Source organism: Protopterus annectens, chromosome 14.part0, assembly GCF_019279795.1.
Source record: "Protopterus annectens isolate FY-2018-M chromosome 14.part0, PAN1.0, whole genome shotgun sequence".
NCBI lineage: Eukaryota > Metazoa > Chordata > Ceratodontiformes > Protopteridae > Protopterus > Protopterus annectens.
This window is the reverse complement of record NC_056748.1, coordinates 707,145,870-707,163,594: the sequence shown is the minus strand read 5'-3', so window position 1 is coordinate 707,163,594 and position 17,725 is coordinate 707,145,870. Positions and strand designations below refer to the sequence as shown.

Sequence of the window (17,725 nt, the reverse complement as noted above, 5' to 3'; positions counted from 1 at the left end):
TTCCAGCACCTCTGATATTTCCTCAAACCCCTCAAGCACTGATACTGAGACAGAAGCTTTGGATGAACAAATTTCACCTTTACACAAGAGACCGAGGGGCAGAACAGGCCCTTTAGAAGAGGAGGGCGGAAGCACCGCAGGCAGACCAGGGAGCAACATGGAAAAAATATTCAGGGACCTTATCAAAATGTAGAACTCGATGGTCATGCAGACATGGATGATCTCATAAGTCAATTTAACTGACAACACCTTTTGAAAGAAGTGTGCTTTATAAAGGATCTAGCTACGTACCTTCTTGTTTTGTTTCTGAATATGATGCATGTCTTGATTTAAAACAATTTTGCAGGAATTTAAATCTTAAGTATTTTTCCAGTAATAAATCTGATACTGAAAATGCTACTAATACTGCTGATTCTCTTGACTCTTTTCAGTTCAGGAAGTCCACTTTTCAACCACCATATCATCCTCGAGTTAAGCTTTTTGAGGATTTAGTTTTACTTGAGTTACATATGGGACAAAACTCTATATTTAGGGAGTTTGGTGACAATTTAACGAAACAAGAAAGACAGGCACTAGCACATCTCAAAAATAATCATGACATTATAATAGTTAATGCTGATAAAGGGAGAGCGGTAGTCATCTGGTCTAAAAAAGATTATCTAACTGAAGCAGATAAACAGTTGAATGATGTTAGATTTTATTATAAATTACCTTTAGATCCTGCTATGGACTTTAAGAAAAAGATTGATACATTTTTGCACACTGCCGTTACAAATGGGGATATGTCAGATTCCCTATATAAACAACTGACAGTGGACAATCCAAAACCCCAGAGGTTCTACATTCTCCCCAAAATTCACAAAACTATAAATAACCCTCCCGGAAGACCCATCATCTCAGGACGTGGATCTTTGACGGAACCTTTGTCTGTTTATTTGGAACAACAACTAAAACCTTTATTAGGACTTGTTAGAGCCAGGCTTAAAGATTCTGGTGAATTTTTATGTCTCATGAATGATTTGCAAGTTGAACCTGATTTTTTTCTTTGCACACTTGATGTGCAATCACTATACACAAACATTCCACACCATGGTGGTATTTCAGCTCTTAGATATTGGCTCACCTTATATGGGAAATACAGCCATACCCACACTGAATTATTGATTGCTTTGCTTAAGATAGTATTGGAATATAATGTTTTCTACTTTCATAGTGACTGTTACCTACAAATGAGAGGCACGGCCATGGGCACCACATTTGCACCAATTTATGTGGATCTTTATATGGGATATCTTGAGTGGCAATTAATTTACTCAGATAAAAACATCTTTAAGAAAGACTTGGTGATGTGGCGTCACTATTTGGACGATTGCTGGGGTGTCTGGTCTGGAAATTTAGAAGGTTGGAAGGAATTTGTAAGATACCTTAATTCCAATACTCTTGGTTTAAAATTCACTGATAGAATTAGAAGTTATGTACCTACCATAACGTTCCATGTTAGTTGTCTTCTCTCGCCTTCTTTCTTGCTGGATGGGTTCGGAGCCGATCCTCGGCTCCGACTCGGCACTTGCTAAGCTTGAGAACTCCTTTTACCAGCTCGAGGCAACCCTATATCCCATGATGCAAGGCGAGACTACCTCAGATCTCGTTTAGTAGCTATAGAACCCTGCTAATAATACTAATCCCAAAGGAAGAGCAAAAACTAGCCTAGAAGAACTAGGCAAAAAGTTCTTAAGATAGACTCTCTGAAGAAAACTAAGGAGAGTGAATCTGAGAAAGAGAAGTTCTTCAAGATCTGTCCAGGCCAGGGGGAAGGAGGGAGGGACGCAAGAAAGAAGGCGAGAGAAGAAAACTAACATGGAACGTTATGGTAGGTACATAACTTCTAAATGTTAAGTTGTCAATCTCGCCTTCATTCTTGCTGGATGGGACCGTGTCCCTAGCACCTGTATCCCGGGTGGCTCAATGGAACAGACTCTTGAGTACTGTGGAACCAAAATTGGCTCTGTCCCTGGAGGCCAAATCTAATTTATAATGAGAGACAAAGGTATGAGGAGTGGCCCAAGTAGCTGCTGCACAAATGGTATCAATGGGTAGCCTATCCTGAAAGGCTGTAGAAGTGGATAGGCTCCTGGTTGAATGTGCCTTCGGTTTTGAGGGTAGTTGCTTGCCTCTGAGCGAATACACATAAGAAATGGCGGAAGACAACCATCTGGATAAGGTCACTTTCGACACTGGGAGACCTTTCCTGTTTTCTGCATAGGAAACAAATAATTGATCCGATTTCCTGAATTGTTTAGTTCTATGCAAATAATATCTGAGCTGACGATGGACATCCAAAAAATGAAGTTTTTGTTCAGCTTTGTCAGAATAATTAGGGAAAAAAACTGGTAGATCGATGGATTGATTAATATTAGTCTGAGAAACAACTTTGGGCAGAAAAGATGGATTTGTTCTCAAGGATACCCTGTCCTTGTGAAAAACCAAGTATGGGGAACGGATGCAGAGAGCTTGAATTTCAGATACCCTCCTTGCTGAAGTGACAGCCAGTAAGAATATTGTTTTCCAGGTCAGTAACTTTAAGGGGCATGAAGCAGACGGTTCAAAGGGGGGTAAAATCAAGGATGCTAACATCAAATTCAGATCCTATTGTGGAGGAGGATGTTTTATTGGAGGCTTTAGGAGAAAAACTAATCTCAGAAAAGCTTTGCATAGTCTATGCGACATAATGTTATGATCTTGCAAGCCAACATGATATTTAGAAATTGCCGCCAACTGTTGATGAAGAAGATCCTGACTGAAAAACTTCAGCCAGAAAATCTAAAATTGAATGCACAGGTGCAGTAAAAGGATCAATGTGCCTGGAGTTTGCCCATAGGGAAAAACGTCGCCACTTGCTAGCATAAACCGTTCTGGTGGACGACTTCAAGGAAGCTAATAAGATATCTCTGACAGGATCAGAGATCATAGGAAGCCTGGCTAGGGAAGGAAGTGGAGCAACCAAGCAGTGAGGTTGAGAGAACGAATGGCCCGGTGCTGTTGACCCGATTGGTGGATCAGAAGATCCGGAACTGGGTCCAGATGCCAAGGCTGCACCAGGAGGTGACGATGTAGGGTCGGAAACCAAATTTGTCAAGGCCAGTAAGGGGCAATGAGAATCAACTTGGCTCTCAAAACGGTAGCTTTCTGAATGACCTGTGGAATTAAGGGGAAAGGGGGAAAAGCGTACAGAAGTCCCCGGGGCCAATCCTGGGTTAGAGAGTCTCTCAGGGGTTGGCCTGGTAGGGGAAAGAGGGTGAAGAAGTCCGGGCATTTGCTGTTTTGGGGTGTAGCAAAAAGGTCGCAACAAGGGGTGCCCCACTTCAGAAATATCTCGTCCACTACCGATTGATTGAGAGACCACTCGTGAGGCATGAGAATGGCTCTGCTCAGTCTGTCCGCTAAGAGGTTGGACCTGCCGGGGATGTGTGTTGCTATCAGAAACCGATGAGAGGAGATTGCCCATTGCCAAAGTCTGAGAGCTTCTCGACACAAAGGATAGGACCTGGTCCCGCCCTGTTTGTTGATGTACCAGACTACAGACATGTTGTCCGTTTGAACTGCAATAGTCCCGAGGGAAGAAAGTCGTTGAGGGCTTGCAACGTTAAAAGCACCGCTCTCATCTCCAGGACATTTATGTGCAGATGGTATTCTGTGGGTTGCCAAGTCCCGTGGACCATCCTGCCCTGATAATGCCCCCCCACCCGATCAGAGAGGCATCCGTAGTGACTGTGGCAACCGGAGAAGGGGGAACAAATGGTCGGCCCTGATGAAGCAGAGGGGAAGATATCCACCAGGTTAGATGAGTCCTGCACGATTGTGTAACCAAGATTTCGTGCCTCATGTGTAGGTTCTGGAACGACCACTGAGTGAATAACATCCACTGCAGAAGACGCATGTGGAAGCAAGCTAATGGTAGAAGTACAATGGCTGCAGCCATAAGACCTAGAACCTTGAGAACCAATCTGGCTCTGACTTTGTTGCTCAGTAGAATGATTTGAACTTATTTTTGGATGTCCAGAATTCTCTGATTTGTTAGTCTGGCTAACATACTGACGGTGTTTAGTTCTGCGCCTATAAAGGTGATAGATTGGCAAGGCAGCAGAGAAGATTTTTCGAAATTCACCGATATTCCCAACTTTTTGCAAAGCTGCAGAGTGTAGTCTCTGCTCTGAAGAAGCTGATGCTTGGTGGTGGCGGAGAGGAGCCAGTCGTCCAAATAAGGAAACACCTGGAATCCTTGACGTCTCAGATGAGCCGTAACCACTGCCATGCATTTGGTAAACACTCTGGGGCTGAAGTGAGGCCAAAGGGCAGGGCTCTGAATTGATAATGACTGGTCCCTAGCCGAAAGCGGAGAAACCTCCTGGAGCGTCTGTGTATCTTTATGTGATAGTACACGTCCTGAAGGTCTATCGAGCACATCCAGCTGTCCTTGCCCAAAAAGGGCAGAATGGACTGAAGCGTGACCATCCGGAATCTTGCCTTCTTGACAAATCTGTTTAGATTGCTCAGGTCTAAAATAGGTCTCCAATCTCCCGTCCTTTTGGGGACCAAAAAGAATCTTGAGTAGACGCGGATCCTACTTGGTCTGCTGGAACAGTCTGGACGGCTCTTTTTTCTAGGAGCTTTGAAACCTCCTGTTTTGCCAAATCCCTTTGACCGGGTGAGATGTCTGGAAGGGATTGGTGAGGTACGGGATACCTTTCGAAGGGGATTTTGTAACCCTTGGATATGATCGACTGTACCCACATGTCTTGTGAGAGGGAACGCCAGGCTACTGGGTACAGCGATATCCTTCCCCCGACTGCCTCCAAGGGTGGACAGTCGGGCAACACCTCAGGGATGCTGAAAGGGTTTGTCAGGAAGAGGCTCCCTGTTACCCTGATTCTGGGGACCCCCCCTGCCTCTAGGGCGGCATCTATTATTGTTACCCCCTCTGCCTCTGGGGGTAAACTGACCACGTGTGTCCGGCGCTGCTCCTTGGGCTTTATGGAACCACATCTTTCCTCCTTTCTGACCCTTGGGATAGGGTCTAGAAGGAGTGGAAAAATGGACTCCTACGGCAGAAAGAGTTTTGCCGTCTTGCTCACACCTGGTCAAGGTTTCCTTCACCTGAGGTCCGAACAAAGCCGAACCATCAAAGGGGGTATTGGTGAAGGACGCCTTAAAGGGGTCCGCGAAATTACAAAGCCGCATCCAGGCCTGGCGCCTAAGAGCCACTCCTGTGCCTGCGGCTCTGCTCGCTCCATCGGCTGCATAGGATATGAGCCGCATGGAGGAGTTGGTTAAAGAATTTAGGATTGCTAGCTGTGAGGCAATCTTGTCTTGAGCCCCAGCAGCTGAAGGATCCTGAACCACTTCACCTAGTTCCTTGAGAATATCTCTCTGAAGTCTGGTGAAATGACAAAGGTAGTTCAGCGTAACGCATAGCAAAGGTCGCTGAAGAAAACATCCGCTTACCATACCTATCCATGGTCCTAGAATCTTTGTTAGGAGGATGGACAGGCACGGAAGGATCCGCAAGTTTCTTCTTGGTGGCCGCCACCACCATAGCATCCACAGAGACGCCCTTAGAAAGAAACTGCTTGTCTGAAGGGGCCGTAATAAATTTGGATGGCCTCCTGGGGACAGGTTCCACAGAATCCGGGGCTGCCCACGCCTTCCGAGCCACTACCTGCATGAGTGGGTCGAAAGGTGGAGACACCCAGGAGGTGGAGGGTCGGGATCCAAAAGCCTCCAGGTATACCGACTCATCCTCGGAGGGGTCAATGGAAGGCCAGTTCCCCCTCTGTTTGAGGAGTTCCAGGATGTCTGAAAAGGAGACATCCTCAGAGGGGGACCGAGGGGAACCCTCCGACTCATCTAAGTCGGTATCTGATGTTGTAGACTCAGGGGAGTCTGTGTGTTTCCTCTTACACGTCCTCTTACGCGGGGGTTCCCCTGCGGGATCAGGAGAAACCTCGGAAGAGGAAGTTATTCCCAATGGGGAAACCTGGGGCGATGGATCCCTGGGCCTGAGAGCAAGAGGCTGGCAAGAGACATCAACAGGCACCGAAGAGGGAGGAGCTAAAGGGATGGACCGTTGACCTGGCTCAGGTGCCAGGACACTCCTCATCACCTCAAAGGCTCCCCTCCCAGGGAGACCAGAATACTCCTGTTCTGAAGAAACAGGAATTCCCGGCTCCACTGAGACAGAAGGCTCCGAGGCCAATGTCGGTGCCGAGCTTACCAAAGCCGAAGCCCCGAGAGGGAGAGTGGGGTCGGACAAGGGTCCGATGCCACTAGCCCCTCGGAGCCGACAAGGAAACTTCGATGACCGGATCCCTCCAAGGAAGGTCTCATGGAGGAGATCGGAGCCGAGACGGAGCCGAAGGGGATGTATCGGCTCCGGCGCCACACGGTCACTGTACCGAAGCTCCGGCTCCGAACTCTGGAGGAGAGTCGGAGGAGGAAGTTCAAGGGGAAGAGCAATAGTCAAGTCTGCTGAGACGGGCTATGGAGCATTTGGGCTAGTGCCTGTGACTTCAACAGCCTGCTTACCACCCTCTCTAAATCGTGGTCAGACAGCCTGGAAGATCTCGAAGATCGGCTCCGATGACTCCGTTCCGACAAAAGAGGAGACCTTGGAGCCGAGTGAATCAACTCCAAAGAAGGGGACCGAGATCTCTTCTTGGACGAAGCCATCGGAGCCGACGTCCTCTGGGTTCCAGATGGAGCCGAAGACTTTTCGGCTCCGATACTGGATAACACGTCGGCACCAGCCGGTGCCGACAAGGCAACTGGAGACTGAGTGTCGGAGCTGGTAGGAACCGACACTACCACATCAGAGGAAGAAAGATCGGCTCCAGCCGGAGCCGATCTCGACTCCGAAGGAGTCGGAGCCACCGGGGAAGGCTTAACCACTGTAGCCTGAACCTTAGGTGGCTTGGAAGGTTTACCCGACCCAGTCTTTGTCGGTGAACCTTCTGGCTTTAATAAGCCACGGAGGATCAACTTGTTCCTCCTCTCCTGCAAGACTCTCTGGCTAAAAGAATGGCATATGGCACAGGAGTCCTGCAGGTGTAAAGGCCCCAGGCAGTAAACACAAGAAGTGTGACCGTCTGTCAGAGACATCTTCTGACAGCACGAGTCACACTTCTTGAAGCCTGAGACATTTCCTTCCCTAGACATAGTCTAAGAAACACAATAACACACACACTGAACAAGTCACACAATTAATCCCAAAACACACACACACTGACAGGGATTAAGAACAGGGAGGCTTAGGCCTAACTGAAAAAACTTTAACCTTAAATTCTAACCAAAAAGGGAAACAGGGTGGGCTCTAGTATAGAATACACACTATCTAAATACTAAGAAATATAAGAGAAAAAAGGGAGGGAAAACCCTTGAATAAACTATTTGAAATATCAAACTCACCTGAGCTGGCAAAAAAGAGACCTCTTCGCGAAGCGGCAAATGAGATCTGAGGTAGTCTCGCCTTGCATCATGGGATATAGGGTTGCCTCGAGCTGGTAAAAGGAGTTCTCAAGCTTAGCAAGTGCCGAGTCAGAGCCGAGGATCGGCTCCGAACCCATCCAGCAAGAATGAAGGCGAGATTGACAACTTAACATTAGAAATGAATAACATTGATTTTTTTGGATGTACAGGTAACTAAAGCAATAGATGGTACTATTAATACAGGCCTTTTTCGTAAACAGTTCACCAAGAATGCTATATTAGAGGCTAGTAGTTGCCATCCAAAACACATCACTCACAATATACCTAAGTCGCAGATTTGCAGACTTAGACATATATGCAATGAACAAAAAGATTATGAGATGGAACTGAATAATATGAGTGATAGATTTATCAAAAGAGGTTATGATAAACGTAACATCCATATACAAAAATCAATGGCTCTTAACTATCCTAGGCATGAATTTTTGAAACCTACCAACTTCTATTCAGATGCAGATGACTAACACATCTAGGACTTAGACCTAACCAGAATGTTAGATTTGTGGTTAATTATGGTACTAATCTTTTCAACATACGTACTGTTATAGATATCCATTGGGAAGTACTTAAATTGGATCCTTTTTTTGATCAACGTTTGGAGTCTAGATGTTCATATAGTTTTAGACGGGGTAAGAATCTAGGGGAATCCCTTTCTTGGTTCAAGCAGATTGATTGGCCTAAGGATGATACAACTAGAGATTTACCAACTGGTTCATATGCCTGTGGCAATTGTGTATATTGCAAGGTGATGTCACAAACCAAGTCTTTTACTTCTGTTAATACCTCTAAAGTTTTTGATATTAAACATCTTATCACTTGTCGCACAGATTGGGTGATATATATGGCAGTATGTCAATGCGGTTCCTTTTATACTGGACAAACCTCTAGAAGTTTGAAGAGCAGAATCGCTTTACATTTGAGTGACATCAGTTGTAAATGCATAAGAAGTGCTCTTTATAAACATTTATGTGATCATAACACTGCTTCTTTTCTCTTTGTTGGTATTGATGCTATTAAAGGTAGTAGACTATCTGATTTAACCAAACATTACATTTTGGACAAAAAAGAATGAATGTGGATGATTAAACTTGGGGCTATGTACAAACCTGGTCTTAATGATCATTGGTAACTTTATTTTTCCTCCTCTTTTCTATATTTATATTCGTTATTTTCTTTTTTATTCATTTTCATTTTTTCCCAACTCTCTTTTTAGTCTTTATATTTAATAATAATGTTGTCATACTCATTACTGGGTACGGGTAGTTGCATGAGATCATATTATATTCATATATATGAATATTCATGGTATATAATACATAATTATATACTTCTGGTATTTGTTTATGTATAAGTTTAATTTAATATTTCATAAGTGTTTTTTTTCCATTGTCTATTTGAAAGCATAATGTGCTGAATATGATTCTTGTATACACATATATATGTATATACGTATTTGTTTTTGAATTTTTGTATTATATTATATTTTTATGTAACTGTCTCTTCCCACTATAAAACATGGGCTGATGTGATGCTTACTTGTAATTTCACACTGACGATGCAAGGGGGCCAAATCGGTCACCGATCTGTGTTTTCTTTTCAGTTGAGCCTAATGGCTGCATGAAGGAGCAACCTGAATGTTTGTTCCACTTAATAATTAAAGTACTTTTGTACCTCTTAAGTGCTTTTTGGGTCTTTTTATTATAGTTGACATTGGATTTATTATTTCGAGTGCTGGAATCTCTTTTTTTTGGAACTTTATATATATATATATATATATATATATATATATATATATATATATATATATATATATATATATATATATATATATATATATAGAGAGAGAGAGAGAGAGATAAGTTACAGAGAATTGGTTGAAAGTTTTAACTGTCGAATGGAAAATCAGTTGCTCGAACTTACTGGCTTGTTTTCTGTACAAGATCATGGTACATTGGGGACTGGGGAATTTGCCCTTTCCTCATGGTAGTGCATCTCAGAGTTGGTATACATAATTAGAGGATGTACGTGAAAAAAAAATATACATGTGTATATATATATATATATATATATATATATATATATATATGAATTAAATATTTGCTTTAGATTTTAGATTTCAAGCAACAAGGTGTTCAGTCAGTTCCCTTTTGATATAGCAAGTTTCTACACATGGGTTTACAATATATATATATATATATATATATATATATATATATATATATATATATATATATATATATATATATATATAAAATGAGCACTCAAATGATCATTATGCTGATACCTGTAATAGTGACGTGTTTACAGTGAAACCTGGAATATCGTTGCATAGTGTGCATGCTCCAGGGATTACGTTGGAGCAGGCTAAACCAACAACAAAAGTTTTTGCAAGGGGCACAAGCTCCCCCTGCAACCTACTAATCATATATACTAATTCCAAGATTGCACAATCCCTAATGAAAAGGAATATTCTGTTACCTGGGTACTGTCAGTCTCATGCATGTGTTGACCACCTATTTGTGTAGACCAAATGGTGTTGGCCAAACAGATGTCTTTATACTGATGATTCGATCACTTGTTATATATCCATACACATATACATTTATATTTATAAAAATAACTAGTAATTTGTACTGTTTTCGCTCTGTCAGACTAAGAAATAATCTGCTTTAGCAGCAAGCGAATTGACAGTTAGAACCATTACAATTATGCAAAAATGCATACTAAGAGCACAGTTCCCTGGACATATACGCCCGTTGATCTTTTTTGTATTGCTAGCATCAAAATATTACTTAACTAGTAAAAAGACAAATGAACATATGCTGATTGGCATTCTTACCGTCCAGTGATAGCCAGTCATGTTGGGAGGAAGGTAGAGTCGGCAGGGCCCTTGCTTTGTATTCAAACACTACAGAGTTGGAGATGATTTGACTGCTGAAGGCAACCTGCAATGTCACAAGCCCCGTGTCATGTGCTGTAGAAACACAAGTAAACAGTCAGCATGTAAAAGGTACTGCTGTGTGCAGTCAGCAATTTACACAATCAGATACCATTGAAGAATTCTTTCGACAGATAAAAAAAGACAGCCTCAGCTAAACCTCACTTTTCCAACCAAGTGCTACAGCTACAAATGTCTCTTCAAAGTAGCATTACAATTATCCAATGAGTCTAGACCTCATCCTCTTGTTTGTCACTGGCAATTTTTTTCTCAAAATTCGTACCACAGTTCCACCAAGCTTTCTGTGAAAAATTCACTTCCTAATCATTCGTACCTCCAAGTCTCTCTCATTTCTATATTATATCTGGCTTGCTGTTCTTTTGCCCCATAATATGACTTTTAATTGGATTCTGTTTACTTCTCTAAGGTTCATGAAAATCTCTGTTAGCAAGCAGCTAGTTTTGTTCGTATTTTATCAATTAGTACTGTCTGTACACCTTTTCTTTCAGGGGTTTCACAGCAGTTCTTATACTATATTTTCTAATTTTCAAAACAATTTCGTACTTTAGCACTGTCTTTCTGAGACTGCTGCCTTTTAAACATCACAGTCCACCTAACATCTAATCACTTGACTGTGCAGTGAAGCTGATACCTTTTTCCATTTACTTGTTATATTCTTGTATGTGTAACTCTATTTGCTCTTCCTGCCAGTTTTTCAAACAGTTTAGTCAGATTCAGGTAATTAAAATACAGTAATTATTAGCTCTTTACCTGTGGTGAAAATTTCCAGCTACCTCTATAGTCTTGTGAGGCATTTTATGATTATTACTATTCTAATACATCATCTTGCAGATTTTCTGACTGTAAGTCTACTGACAGACTTTAACCTGCTCCTTAAATAGACTTAGTACTTTTTTTTTATTTCCCCCCCTATCTTTTGCCCAGGTGCAGACCTTGAGTTCATCTATCAAGCACTTCCATCCATTAAGGTGCACTATAGTACTGCTATAATACTAACTAGAACAGACCTCAAGAGTGAAACAAAAGAAGCTTACAACAGATGACAGCTATTCATTCTAGTCAGATTACATGTTTTCTGCAGAAAAAGTAGTTGTTACATGACCTCTAGCTTTGTGTCTACTTTTAGACTACAAGGTATCATTAGTGCTGTCTGTTCCTTGCTTTGTGATCATTATTATTTGCAGTTATATTGTGCAATTGTCTACCAGCTCTGATGGTGTGGAATCTTCTACCAGGGTCTGATGGCAAAGATGTATGCTCTTACCATACATCACATTAAATCACTGCTACCACAGCGTGGATACATGGCATACAGGGATAAAGGCTGACTCTGACTAAGACAACCTGCATTCAATCACTAGTTCAGATGTTGGAAGAGATGGGTGGAAGAATGTGGGACACAGTGGCTAATGCAAGCTTAGCCACTGGGAAGGTTGTCTCTGTGTGTGATTTAGTCAGCTGTCTAACACTTGGAAATAGAGGCTTCTCAGCAATGAAGATCAAGTGGGAAAGAGGAGACACGAACTTAGTGCTTCCAAGATGGTGATGCCTCTGCATAAGTCTGGGGACATTCATGTCAAATGTGAAGACCTGATGTGGATACTCACATCAGCCACTTGGAGGTGAGGCTAGGGCTAAAACTGAAAATGCTTTGACCATTCGGGTTAAAGAGAGTTTCAAGCCTTTTCCCTGGCAGGCCAGAAGAAGTAGCAGCAGCAGAGGCTTAAGCAAAGGACAGAAATGTCTATTCTTTGGATGCTCTGTTGAGGGACAGAGCCAGAGCAGGCTGAACATCAAACTAACTTCATGCTGGTCTGGATGATGGCTCCCTCCAATTGGCTTGACCGAGTTGGTAAGCACTGTTGACATCAACAGGGAATAAATGGGCTGAGGCAAGTAGAGGGGCAAAAAGTGCTTAAAGAAAAAAAACACTGTAGCCACAATTCAGACTGATCATTTTCTTTATATCCATTCCACTTTACAGACTTATTCAGAAGAGGGCATGTAAAGTGGCTTACAGTGAGTTGGCAAGTGGTATTAAGAATATTAAGAGAACTGGAAAATTATGAAGGTTGGAAATGAGGTTGCTGAAATGGAGGAAGAAGAACCAATTTTCATTAATAAAACCCTTTTTAATTAAAGCAAATATTGGAAGGTGCTAGCTATTAGAATGAAGGAACAACCAGAAAGGGAACTAACAAGTGTGGGGCTTGTAGACAGTGCCCCTGGATACTGGAAGATCGTACTACAGTTATAAAAAACAGAAAACAAACTAAGTCAAAACAATGAACTAGAACCTAAAACGTAGGCTCCAAGAGACACTAGGACTACGAAAGACTCAAGTAAAATAAGTTTTAATGAAGCACTTTTTGTCGCTTTCAATAAAGCAACTTCTTCAGACAAATTAACGTACCACCAATTCACATATAAATACTTAAGTAATTTTTGTCACATGATCAAAAATTATTAATTGGTAAAACTCACGTGATAAAAAGTCACATGAAAAAAATCACATAATGAACAATAAAATAAATCTGCAACTGTTAGTGATTTTGGCACCTGAATACTGCAAAATAAAGCATTCCCCCAAGGGTTTTCACAGACCCTGTCACTAGTATACAGAATAATATTTAAAAGTAATACAAAAGTATATAAAAACACATATTCAGGTGGCAAAACCACTAACAGTTGCGGATTTATTTTATTGTTCATTATGTGATTTTTTCATGTGACTTTTTATCACATGAGTTTTACCAGTTAATAATTTTTAATCATGTGACAAAAATTACTCTTAAGTATTTATACGTGAATTGGTGGTATGTTAATTTATCTGAAAAAGTTGCTTTATTGAAAGCGATGAAAAGCGCTTCATTAAAACTTATTTTACTTGATTCTTTCATAGTCATAGTGTCTCTTGGAGCCTACGTTTTGAGTTATAATAAACAGTATGAATTATAAAACATTTTTTGAAATGGGTAATTGTGGAACAAAGGGTGTAATTAACCTTGTGAGATGTTCTGGCTGTGAGGGGTTTTACATTGGTAAAACTTAGAGAACATTGAGAAAACTGATATAAGAACAAAATTACAACATTAGTAGGAAGAACCACAACCATATTTTAGCTAGACATCATGATAATTGCATTAATTTTAGAAAATGTTTGTTTGGTATTTCAGAAGTAGTTGAAAGAAACCCTGGAGGACCAACTGGGAGAATTTTTTGAAGTACAGAGAGATTATGGCAAATTAAGTTGAATGTCCCTCCCCAGGTTTAAATGATGCTACTAATTTACAACCAACATTACTATTACAACCAACAAAAAGCTAAACTATGATAACCACTTTGCATAATTATTAGTTAATTTTAACTGTTTTGTTGTTAACAGCAAAGGTCATCAAATATAATTGGCATTCTAGGACTTTTTTTAAGGTTCTACTAAATTATATTTTTATTAGTATTGAGTTTGTAACAACTGTAATTACATTTGCTTATATCATAACATCATTAATGATTTTAAGCATATGTGTTTTTTATATTAGGAATATTGGAAAAACAAATTATTTACTTTTTTATTTTTTTACTAATTAGATAACATGTATGAATGTTTTTAGGGAGGATTTTAGATACTCAGTGAATTTTTAATTTAACCCTGGTGCAACGATATGAGTGAGATGTATATTTATATATATTTTTTTTCTCATAGAACTATCAGATGTTCATTCACTGCATCTTATGTGTATGTCTCTTTAAACTTAATGTATTAGGTATTACTTCATAAAATAGAGTTAGCTGGTGATTAATTAGGGTATAAATTACATAAAGAGTTTGATAAGAGCATTGTGATAAAGTCCCCCAAGGGGGATGAAAGAGCTCAATCTTTTTTCCTAGTGTGTTGCATTTTTGTGGTTTGGATATTAAAATTGCATTCTATGGACTGTAGTTTCGAGCGTTCATTTTTCACTCCTTTTTGGTTCTTTGTGGGGTGCTTTTGGAGTGAATAATCCTTCTAGGAGGTTCAAAGGTCAGAAATGTCTATTCTTTGGATGCTTTGTTGAGGGACAGAACCAGAGAAGGCTGCACATCAAACTATCATTATGCTGGTCTGGATAATGACTCCCTCCAATTGGCTCAACTGAGTTCATAAGCAATGTGCACATCAACAGGGAATAAATGGGCTGAGGCAAATAGAGGAACAAAAAGTGCCTAAAGAAAAAAAAAACACTGTTGCAAACCTTCAGACTGATTGTTTTCTTTATATCCATTCCACTTTATAGACTTAGTCTATAGCAGATCTCATATTCATCCACACTGAGCACCTATCAGTTTTTGAGTCAATTGCACTTAGTCGCATACTCACATAATTGAGATGAAGATGATCAATAAAAATCTGGTCTACCAAAAAAAAAAAAAAAAATCTGAAATAAAAAAACTGTCCTTTTTCCAGGGGTCAAGCTTCCTTGTACCTCATACACCTCCTGCTAATTACATATAGCCAAATCACTCTAAAGTAGGAAAATATTAAACTCTCCAATCCCCACCTTTCATGATCTCTCACTGAAACAAAGCTTGCAATGTTGTATTAGCTGTGCAATTTTTTTTGTGATGATAACACCATCTGACCACCTCAGTAACACACATTTATGTCCTTTCTGTAACATTACTTTGATGACATCTCACAAGGAAGGACCTAAGAGTAAATTTTGTAGCAGGCCGTACTCTTCAGACCCAGTTTTGTTCACCATTACCTATTGAGATGTCTCTGTCAACTAATCCCCTTACTATCCTGTGGCCTATTCTTAAACTTCCCAATTCATATGCAAGTTCAGCTTTGTAGGTTGTGCCGAAATCTAAGTAAACTACATTTACGTGTCTTTCTGCAATTTAAGACCTTGGTCACCCAGTCAAAGAAGTTTAAGTAAATGAGATTAAAAAAGCCATCTGATGTGAGTCTTCTCTGCCTTAGATTTGTGCACCTTTATTCAAGCAGTGGTTCTGTGATGGTAGAAATACTGGGGGGAGCCTATTTTTTTTTTTTTAATAATGTAGGCCCTTCCTACAGCATTTAAAATGTCAGTGGGATAAATGTGAACCTCTAAACACATCTCTTCATTTGTGTTACTGCTGTAGGTAAGAACTTATCTAACTTCTACTGGTGTTCTGAAATAATGCCCATATAAACCAATTCACACTGCAAGGCACCTAGAGGTTCTGCTTGTACCTCCTACTGTAACCTAGTATTCTATCAAGTCCCTTTCCAATGTTTAAATTAAACTTTATGATTTTTTTTCAGCAAATGTCTAAATACTGTCAGTTATCCCTCCATTCTGATCACATAACGACTTGTGTTATTCAAATCTGGTTCTTTGTCTTTCCTTATCATACATCTGGCTCACTTCCCTTACCAATGTTAAGGGTCATAGGAGAATACTAGGCTAACTGCCCTGAAGGACCATTTTAAGCCTAGCTAATAACCCAAGGTCAGAATCAAACCCTGTATCCTTTGGTTTATGAGGAGAAGACCTTAACAATTATGCCAGACTCACATCAGACTCTGTGGCATTTATCACCAATATCTAAGCTATTTTCATTACATTGCTGCACCCTCAACACCTAATCCTTTACATCATGGTTTATTTAGCAATTTCATATGTGCCTGGAGCTGAAGACCTTACTGAAATTGTTTGAATGGTTCAATGTTTACAGAAGTTCAATATCCAATTATGGGTCATTTGAGAGACCACTTCTATAGCCTCTTACCATAGAGGTATTCATTCCTTGACATCTATCTTTCATTTGAACCAATCAAAAATGTTACATCATCTGATGCTACTTGGAAGCCTGTTCTACTACTTAGCCACCCTGACATGCCTTTTTTTAGATTGGTATTAAAATGATCAGTTAGAATAAGATGTATTATTTCTTGCCTCAAAACTGTGCTCTGAGAGTATTATAACCTTTAATTTTTCATCTTTGTGACATTTACGAGCACTTATCCAGTAAAATCTTTTCAAACAATGATACACAGAATGCCATTTGAGTGCATTTAAATTGAAGTTATGTACTTAACATAATGATAGATCCATGCTGTCTGATTTTTGGACATTTCAACCATGGGTTGTCAGATCCGAGTGGATACAACCCCTGCACTGATTATGAAGTTAATTGGTTCCAGGACTCTGACTCCTCCCCTACCTATATTTCCCTTCACTCCACCTTAGTACCTCAGATCGAGTTTGCCCCAGTAAATAATACATAGTGATTAGGTTCAAGACTAAGCCTGGTATACACGTAAAAAGGTAGGAATGGAAGACAGTCAGTTAGGACTGCTCAAAGACAAGATGTGCCAGAGAACTACCTGGTCACCAGAAGCCCTTTTATATCAATTTGGAAGGGGGGGGGGCAGGAGGGATGTTGAACCGGACAAAAATCAGACTACATGGATCCATCGTTCTGGTAAGTACATAACGTTTGTATCCAGTGCTGTCTATTTTTGTTCAACTCAACCATGGGACAGATTCTCAAGCTGTTATACATGGGTGGTATGAAGGAAGGATATTCATGAGGATGGTGAAACCAAAGGGAAGAGCATGATCTGGACTATACATCCAGTCTGTAGTGAGATACAAAAGTGTGAAGTGTTGCCCAAGTTGCTGCAGCACACATATTGTCAAAGGGTAGCCTACTAAAAAGCTGTCAACATGGTGATTGCCCTTGTGGAAAGAGCAATAGGTTTAGATTGGAGAGACAAGTCCTTTTTGTTGTAAACAAAAGAAATACAATCTGATAACCATCTGGAAAGAGTAACCTTAGCTTGTCCCATCAAGACAGAACCTAAGCTGACAATGAACATACAGCATATGTAAAATTTATTCACCTTTGTTTGAGAATTTGGGAAAAAGATTGGCTGGTTTATTGACTTTTTTAGATTTGCATTGGATGCTACTTTATGGAGGAAAGATGTGTTAGTTCTCAAGGAGATTATGACTCTGTGGAAAAAAACAGATAGGGAGGCTTGCAGGAAAGTGCTTGCATCTCTGAAACCAATCCTGCTGTCTGGCTGATGTAAAAGCCACCATAAAAAACTGTCTTCCGAAAGAGAAACTTCATCTATTTATGGTGCTGGTTAAAATGGTAGTTGAATCAATGCCTGTAATATCCCAGGGAGGTACTGGACCTCTGATAGATGGACACAGGAGAAAAGTTCCCTTCAAAAAGGCCTTTGAG

At 40.5% G+C, this 17,725-nt stretch overlaps 1 protein-coding gene and 1 long non-coding RNA gene across 6 annotated transcripts in view; one reads left to right on the top strand and one right to left on the bottom strand.

Moving 5' to 3' along the window:
- LOC122789185 overlaps positions 1-17,725 on the top strand; it is a 1,666,093-nt gene that overhangs the window by 326,763 nt on the left and 1,321,605 nt on the right. The gene's annotated exons all lie outside the window — the stretch shown is intronic.
- Positions 1-17,725, bottom strand: part of CAMTA1 (calmodulin binding transcription activator 1) — a 2,166,856-nt gene that overhangs the window by 1,601,322 nt on the left and 547,809 nt on the right. For all 4 annotated transcript variants that reach the window (XM_044056441.1, XM_044056437.1, XM_044056440.1 and 1 more), the window contains exon 5: positions 10,382-10,516. In XM_044056441.1, the coding sequence (XP_043912376.1) occupies positions 10,382-10,516 (135 nt within the window). The remainder of the gene's footprint in view (positions 1-10,381; positions 10,517-17,725) is intronic.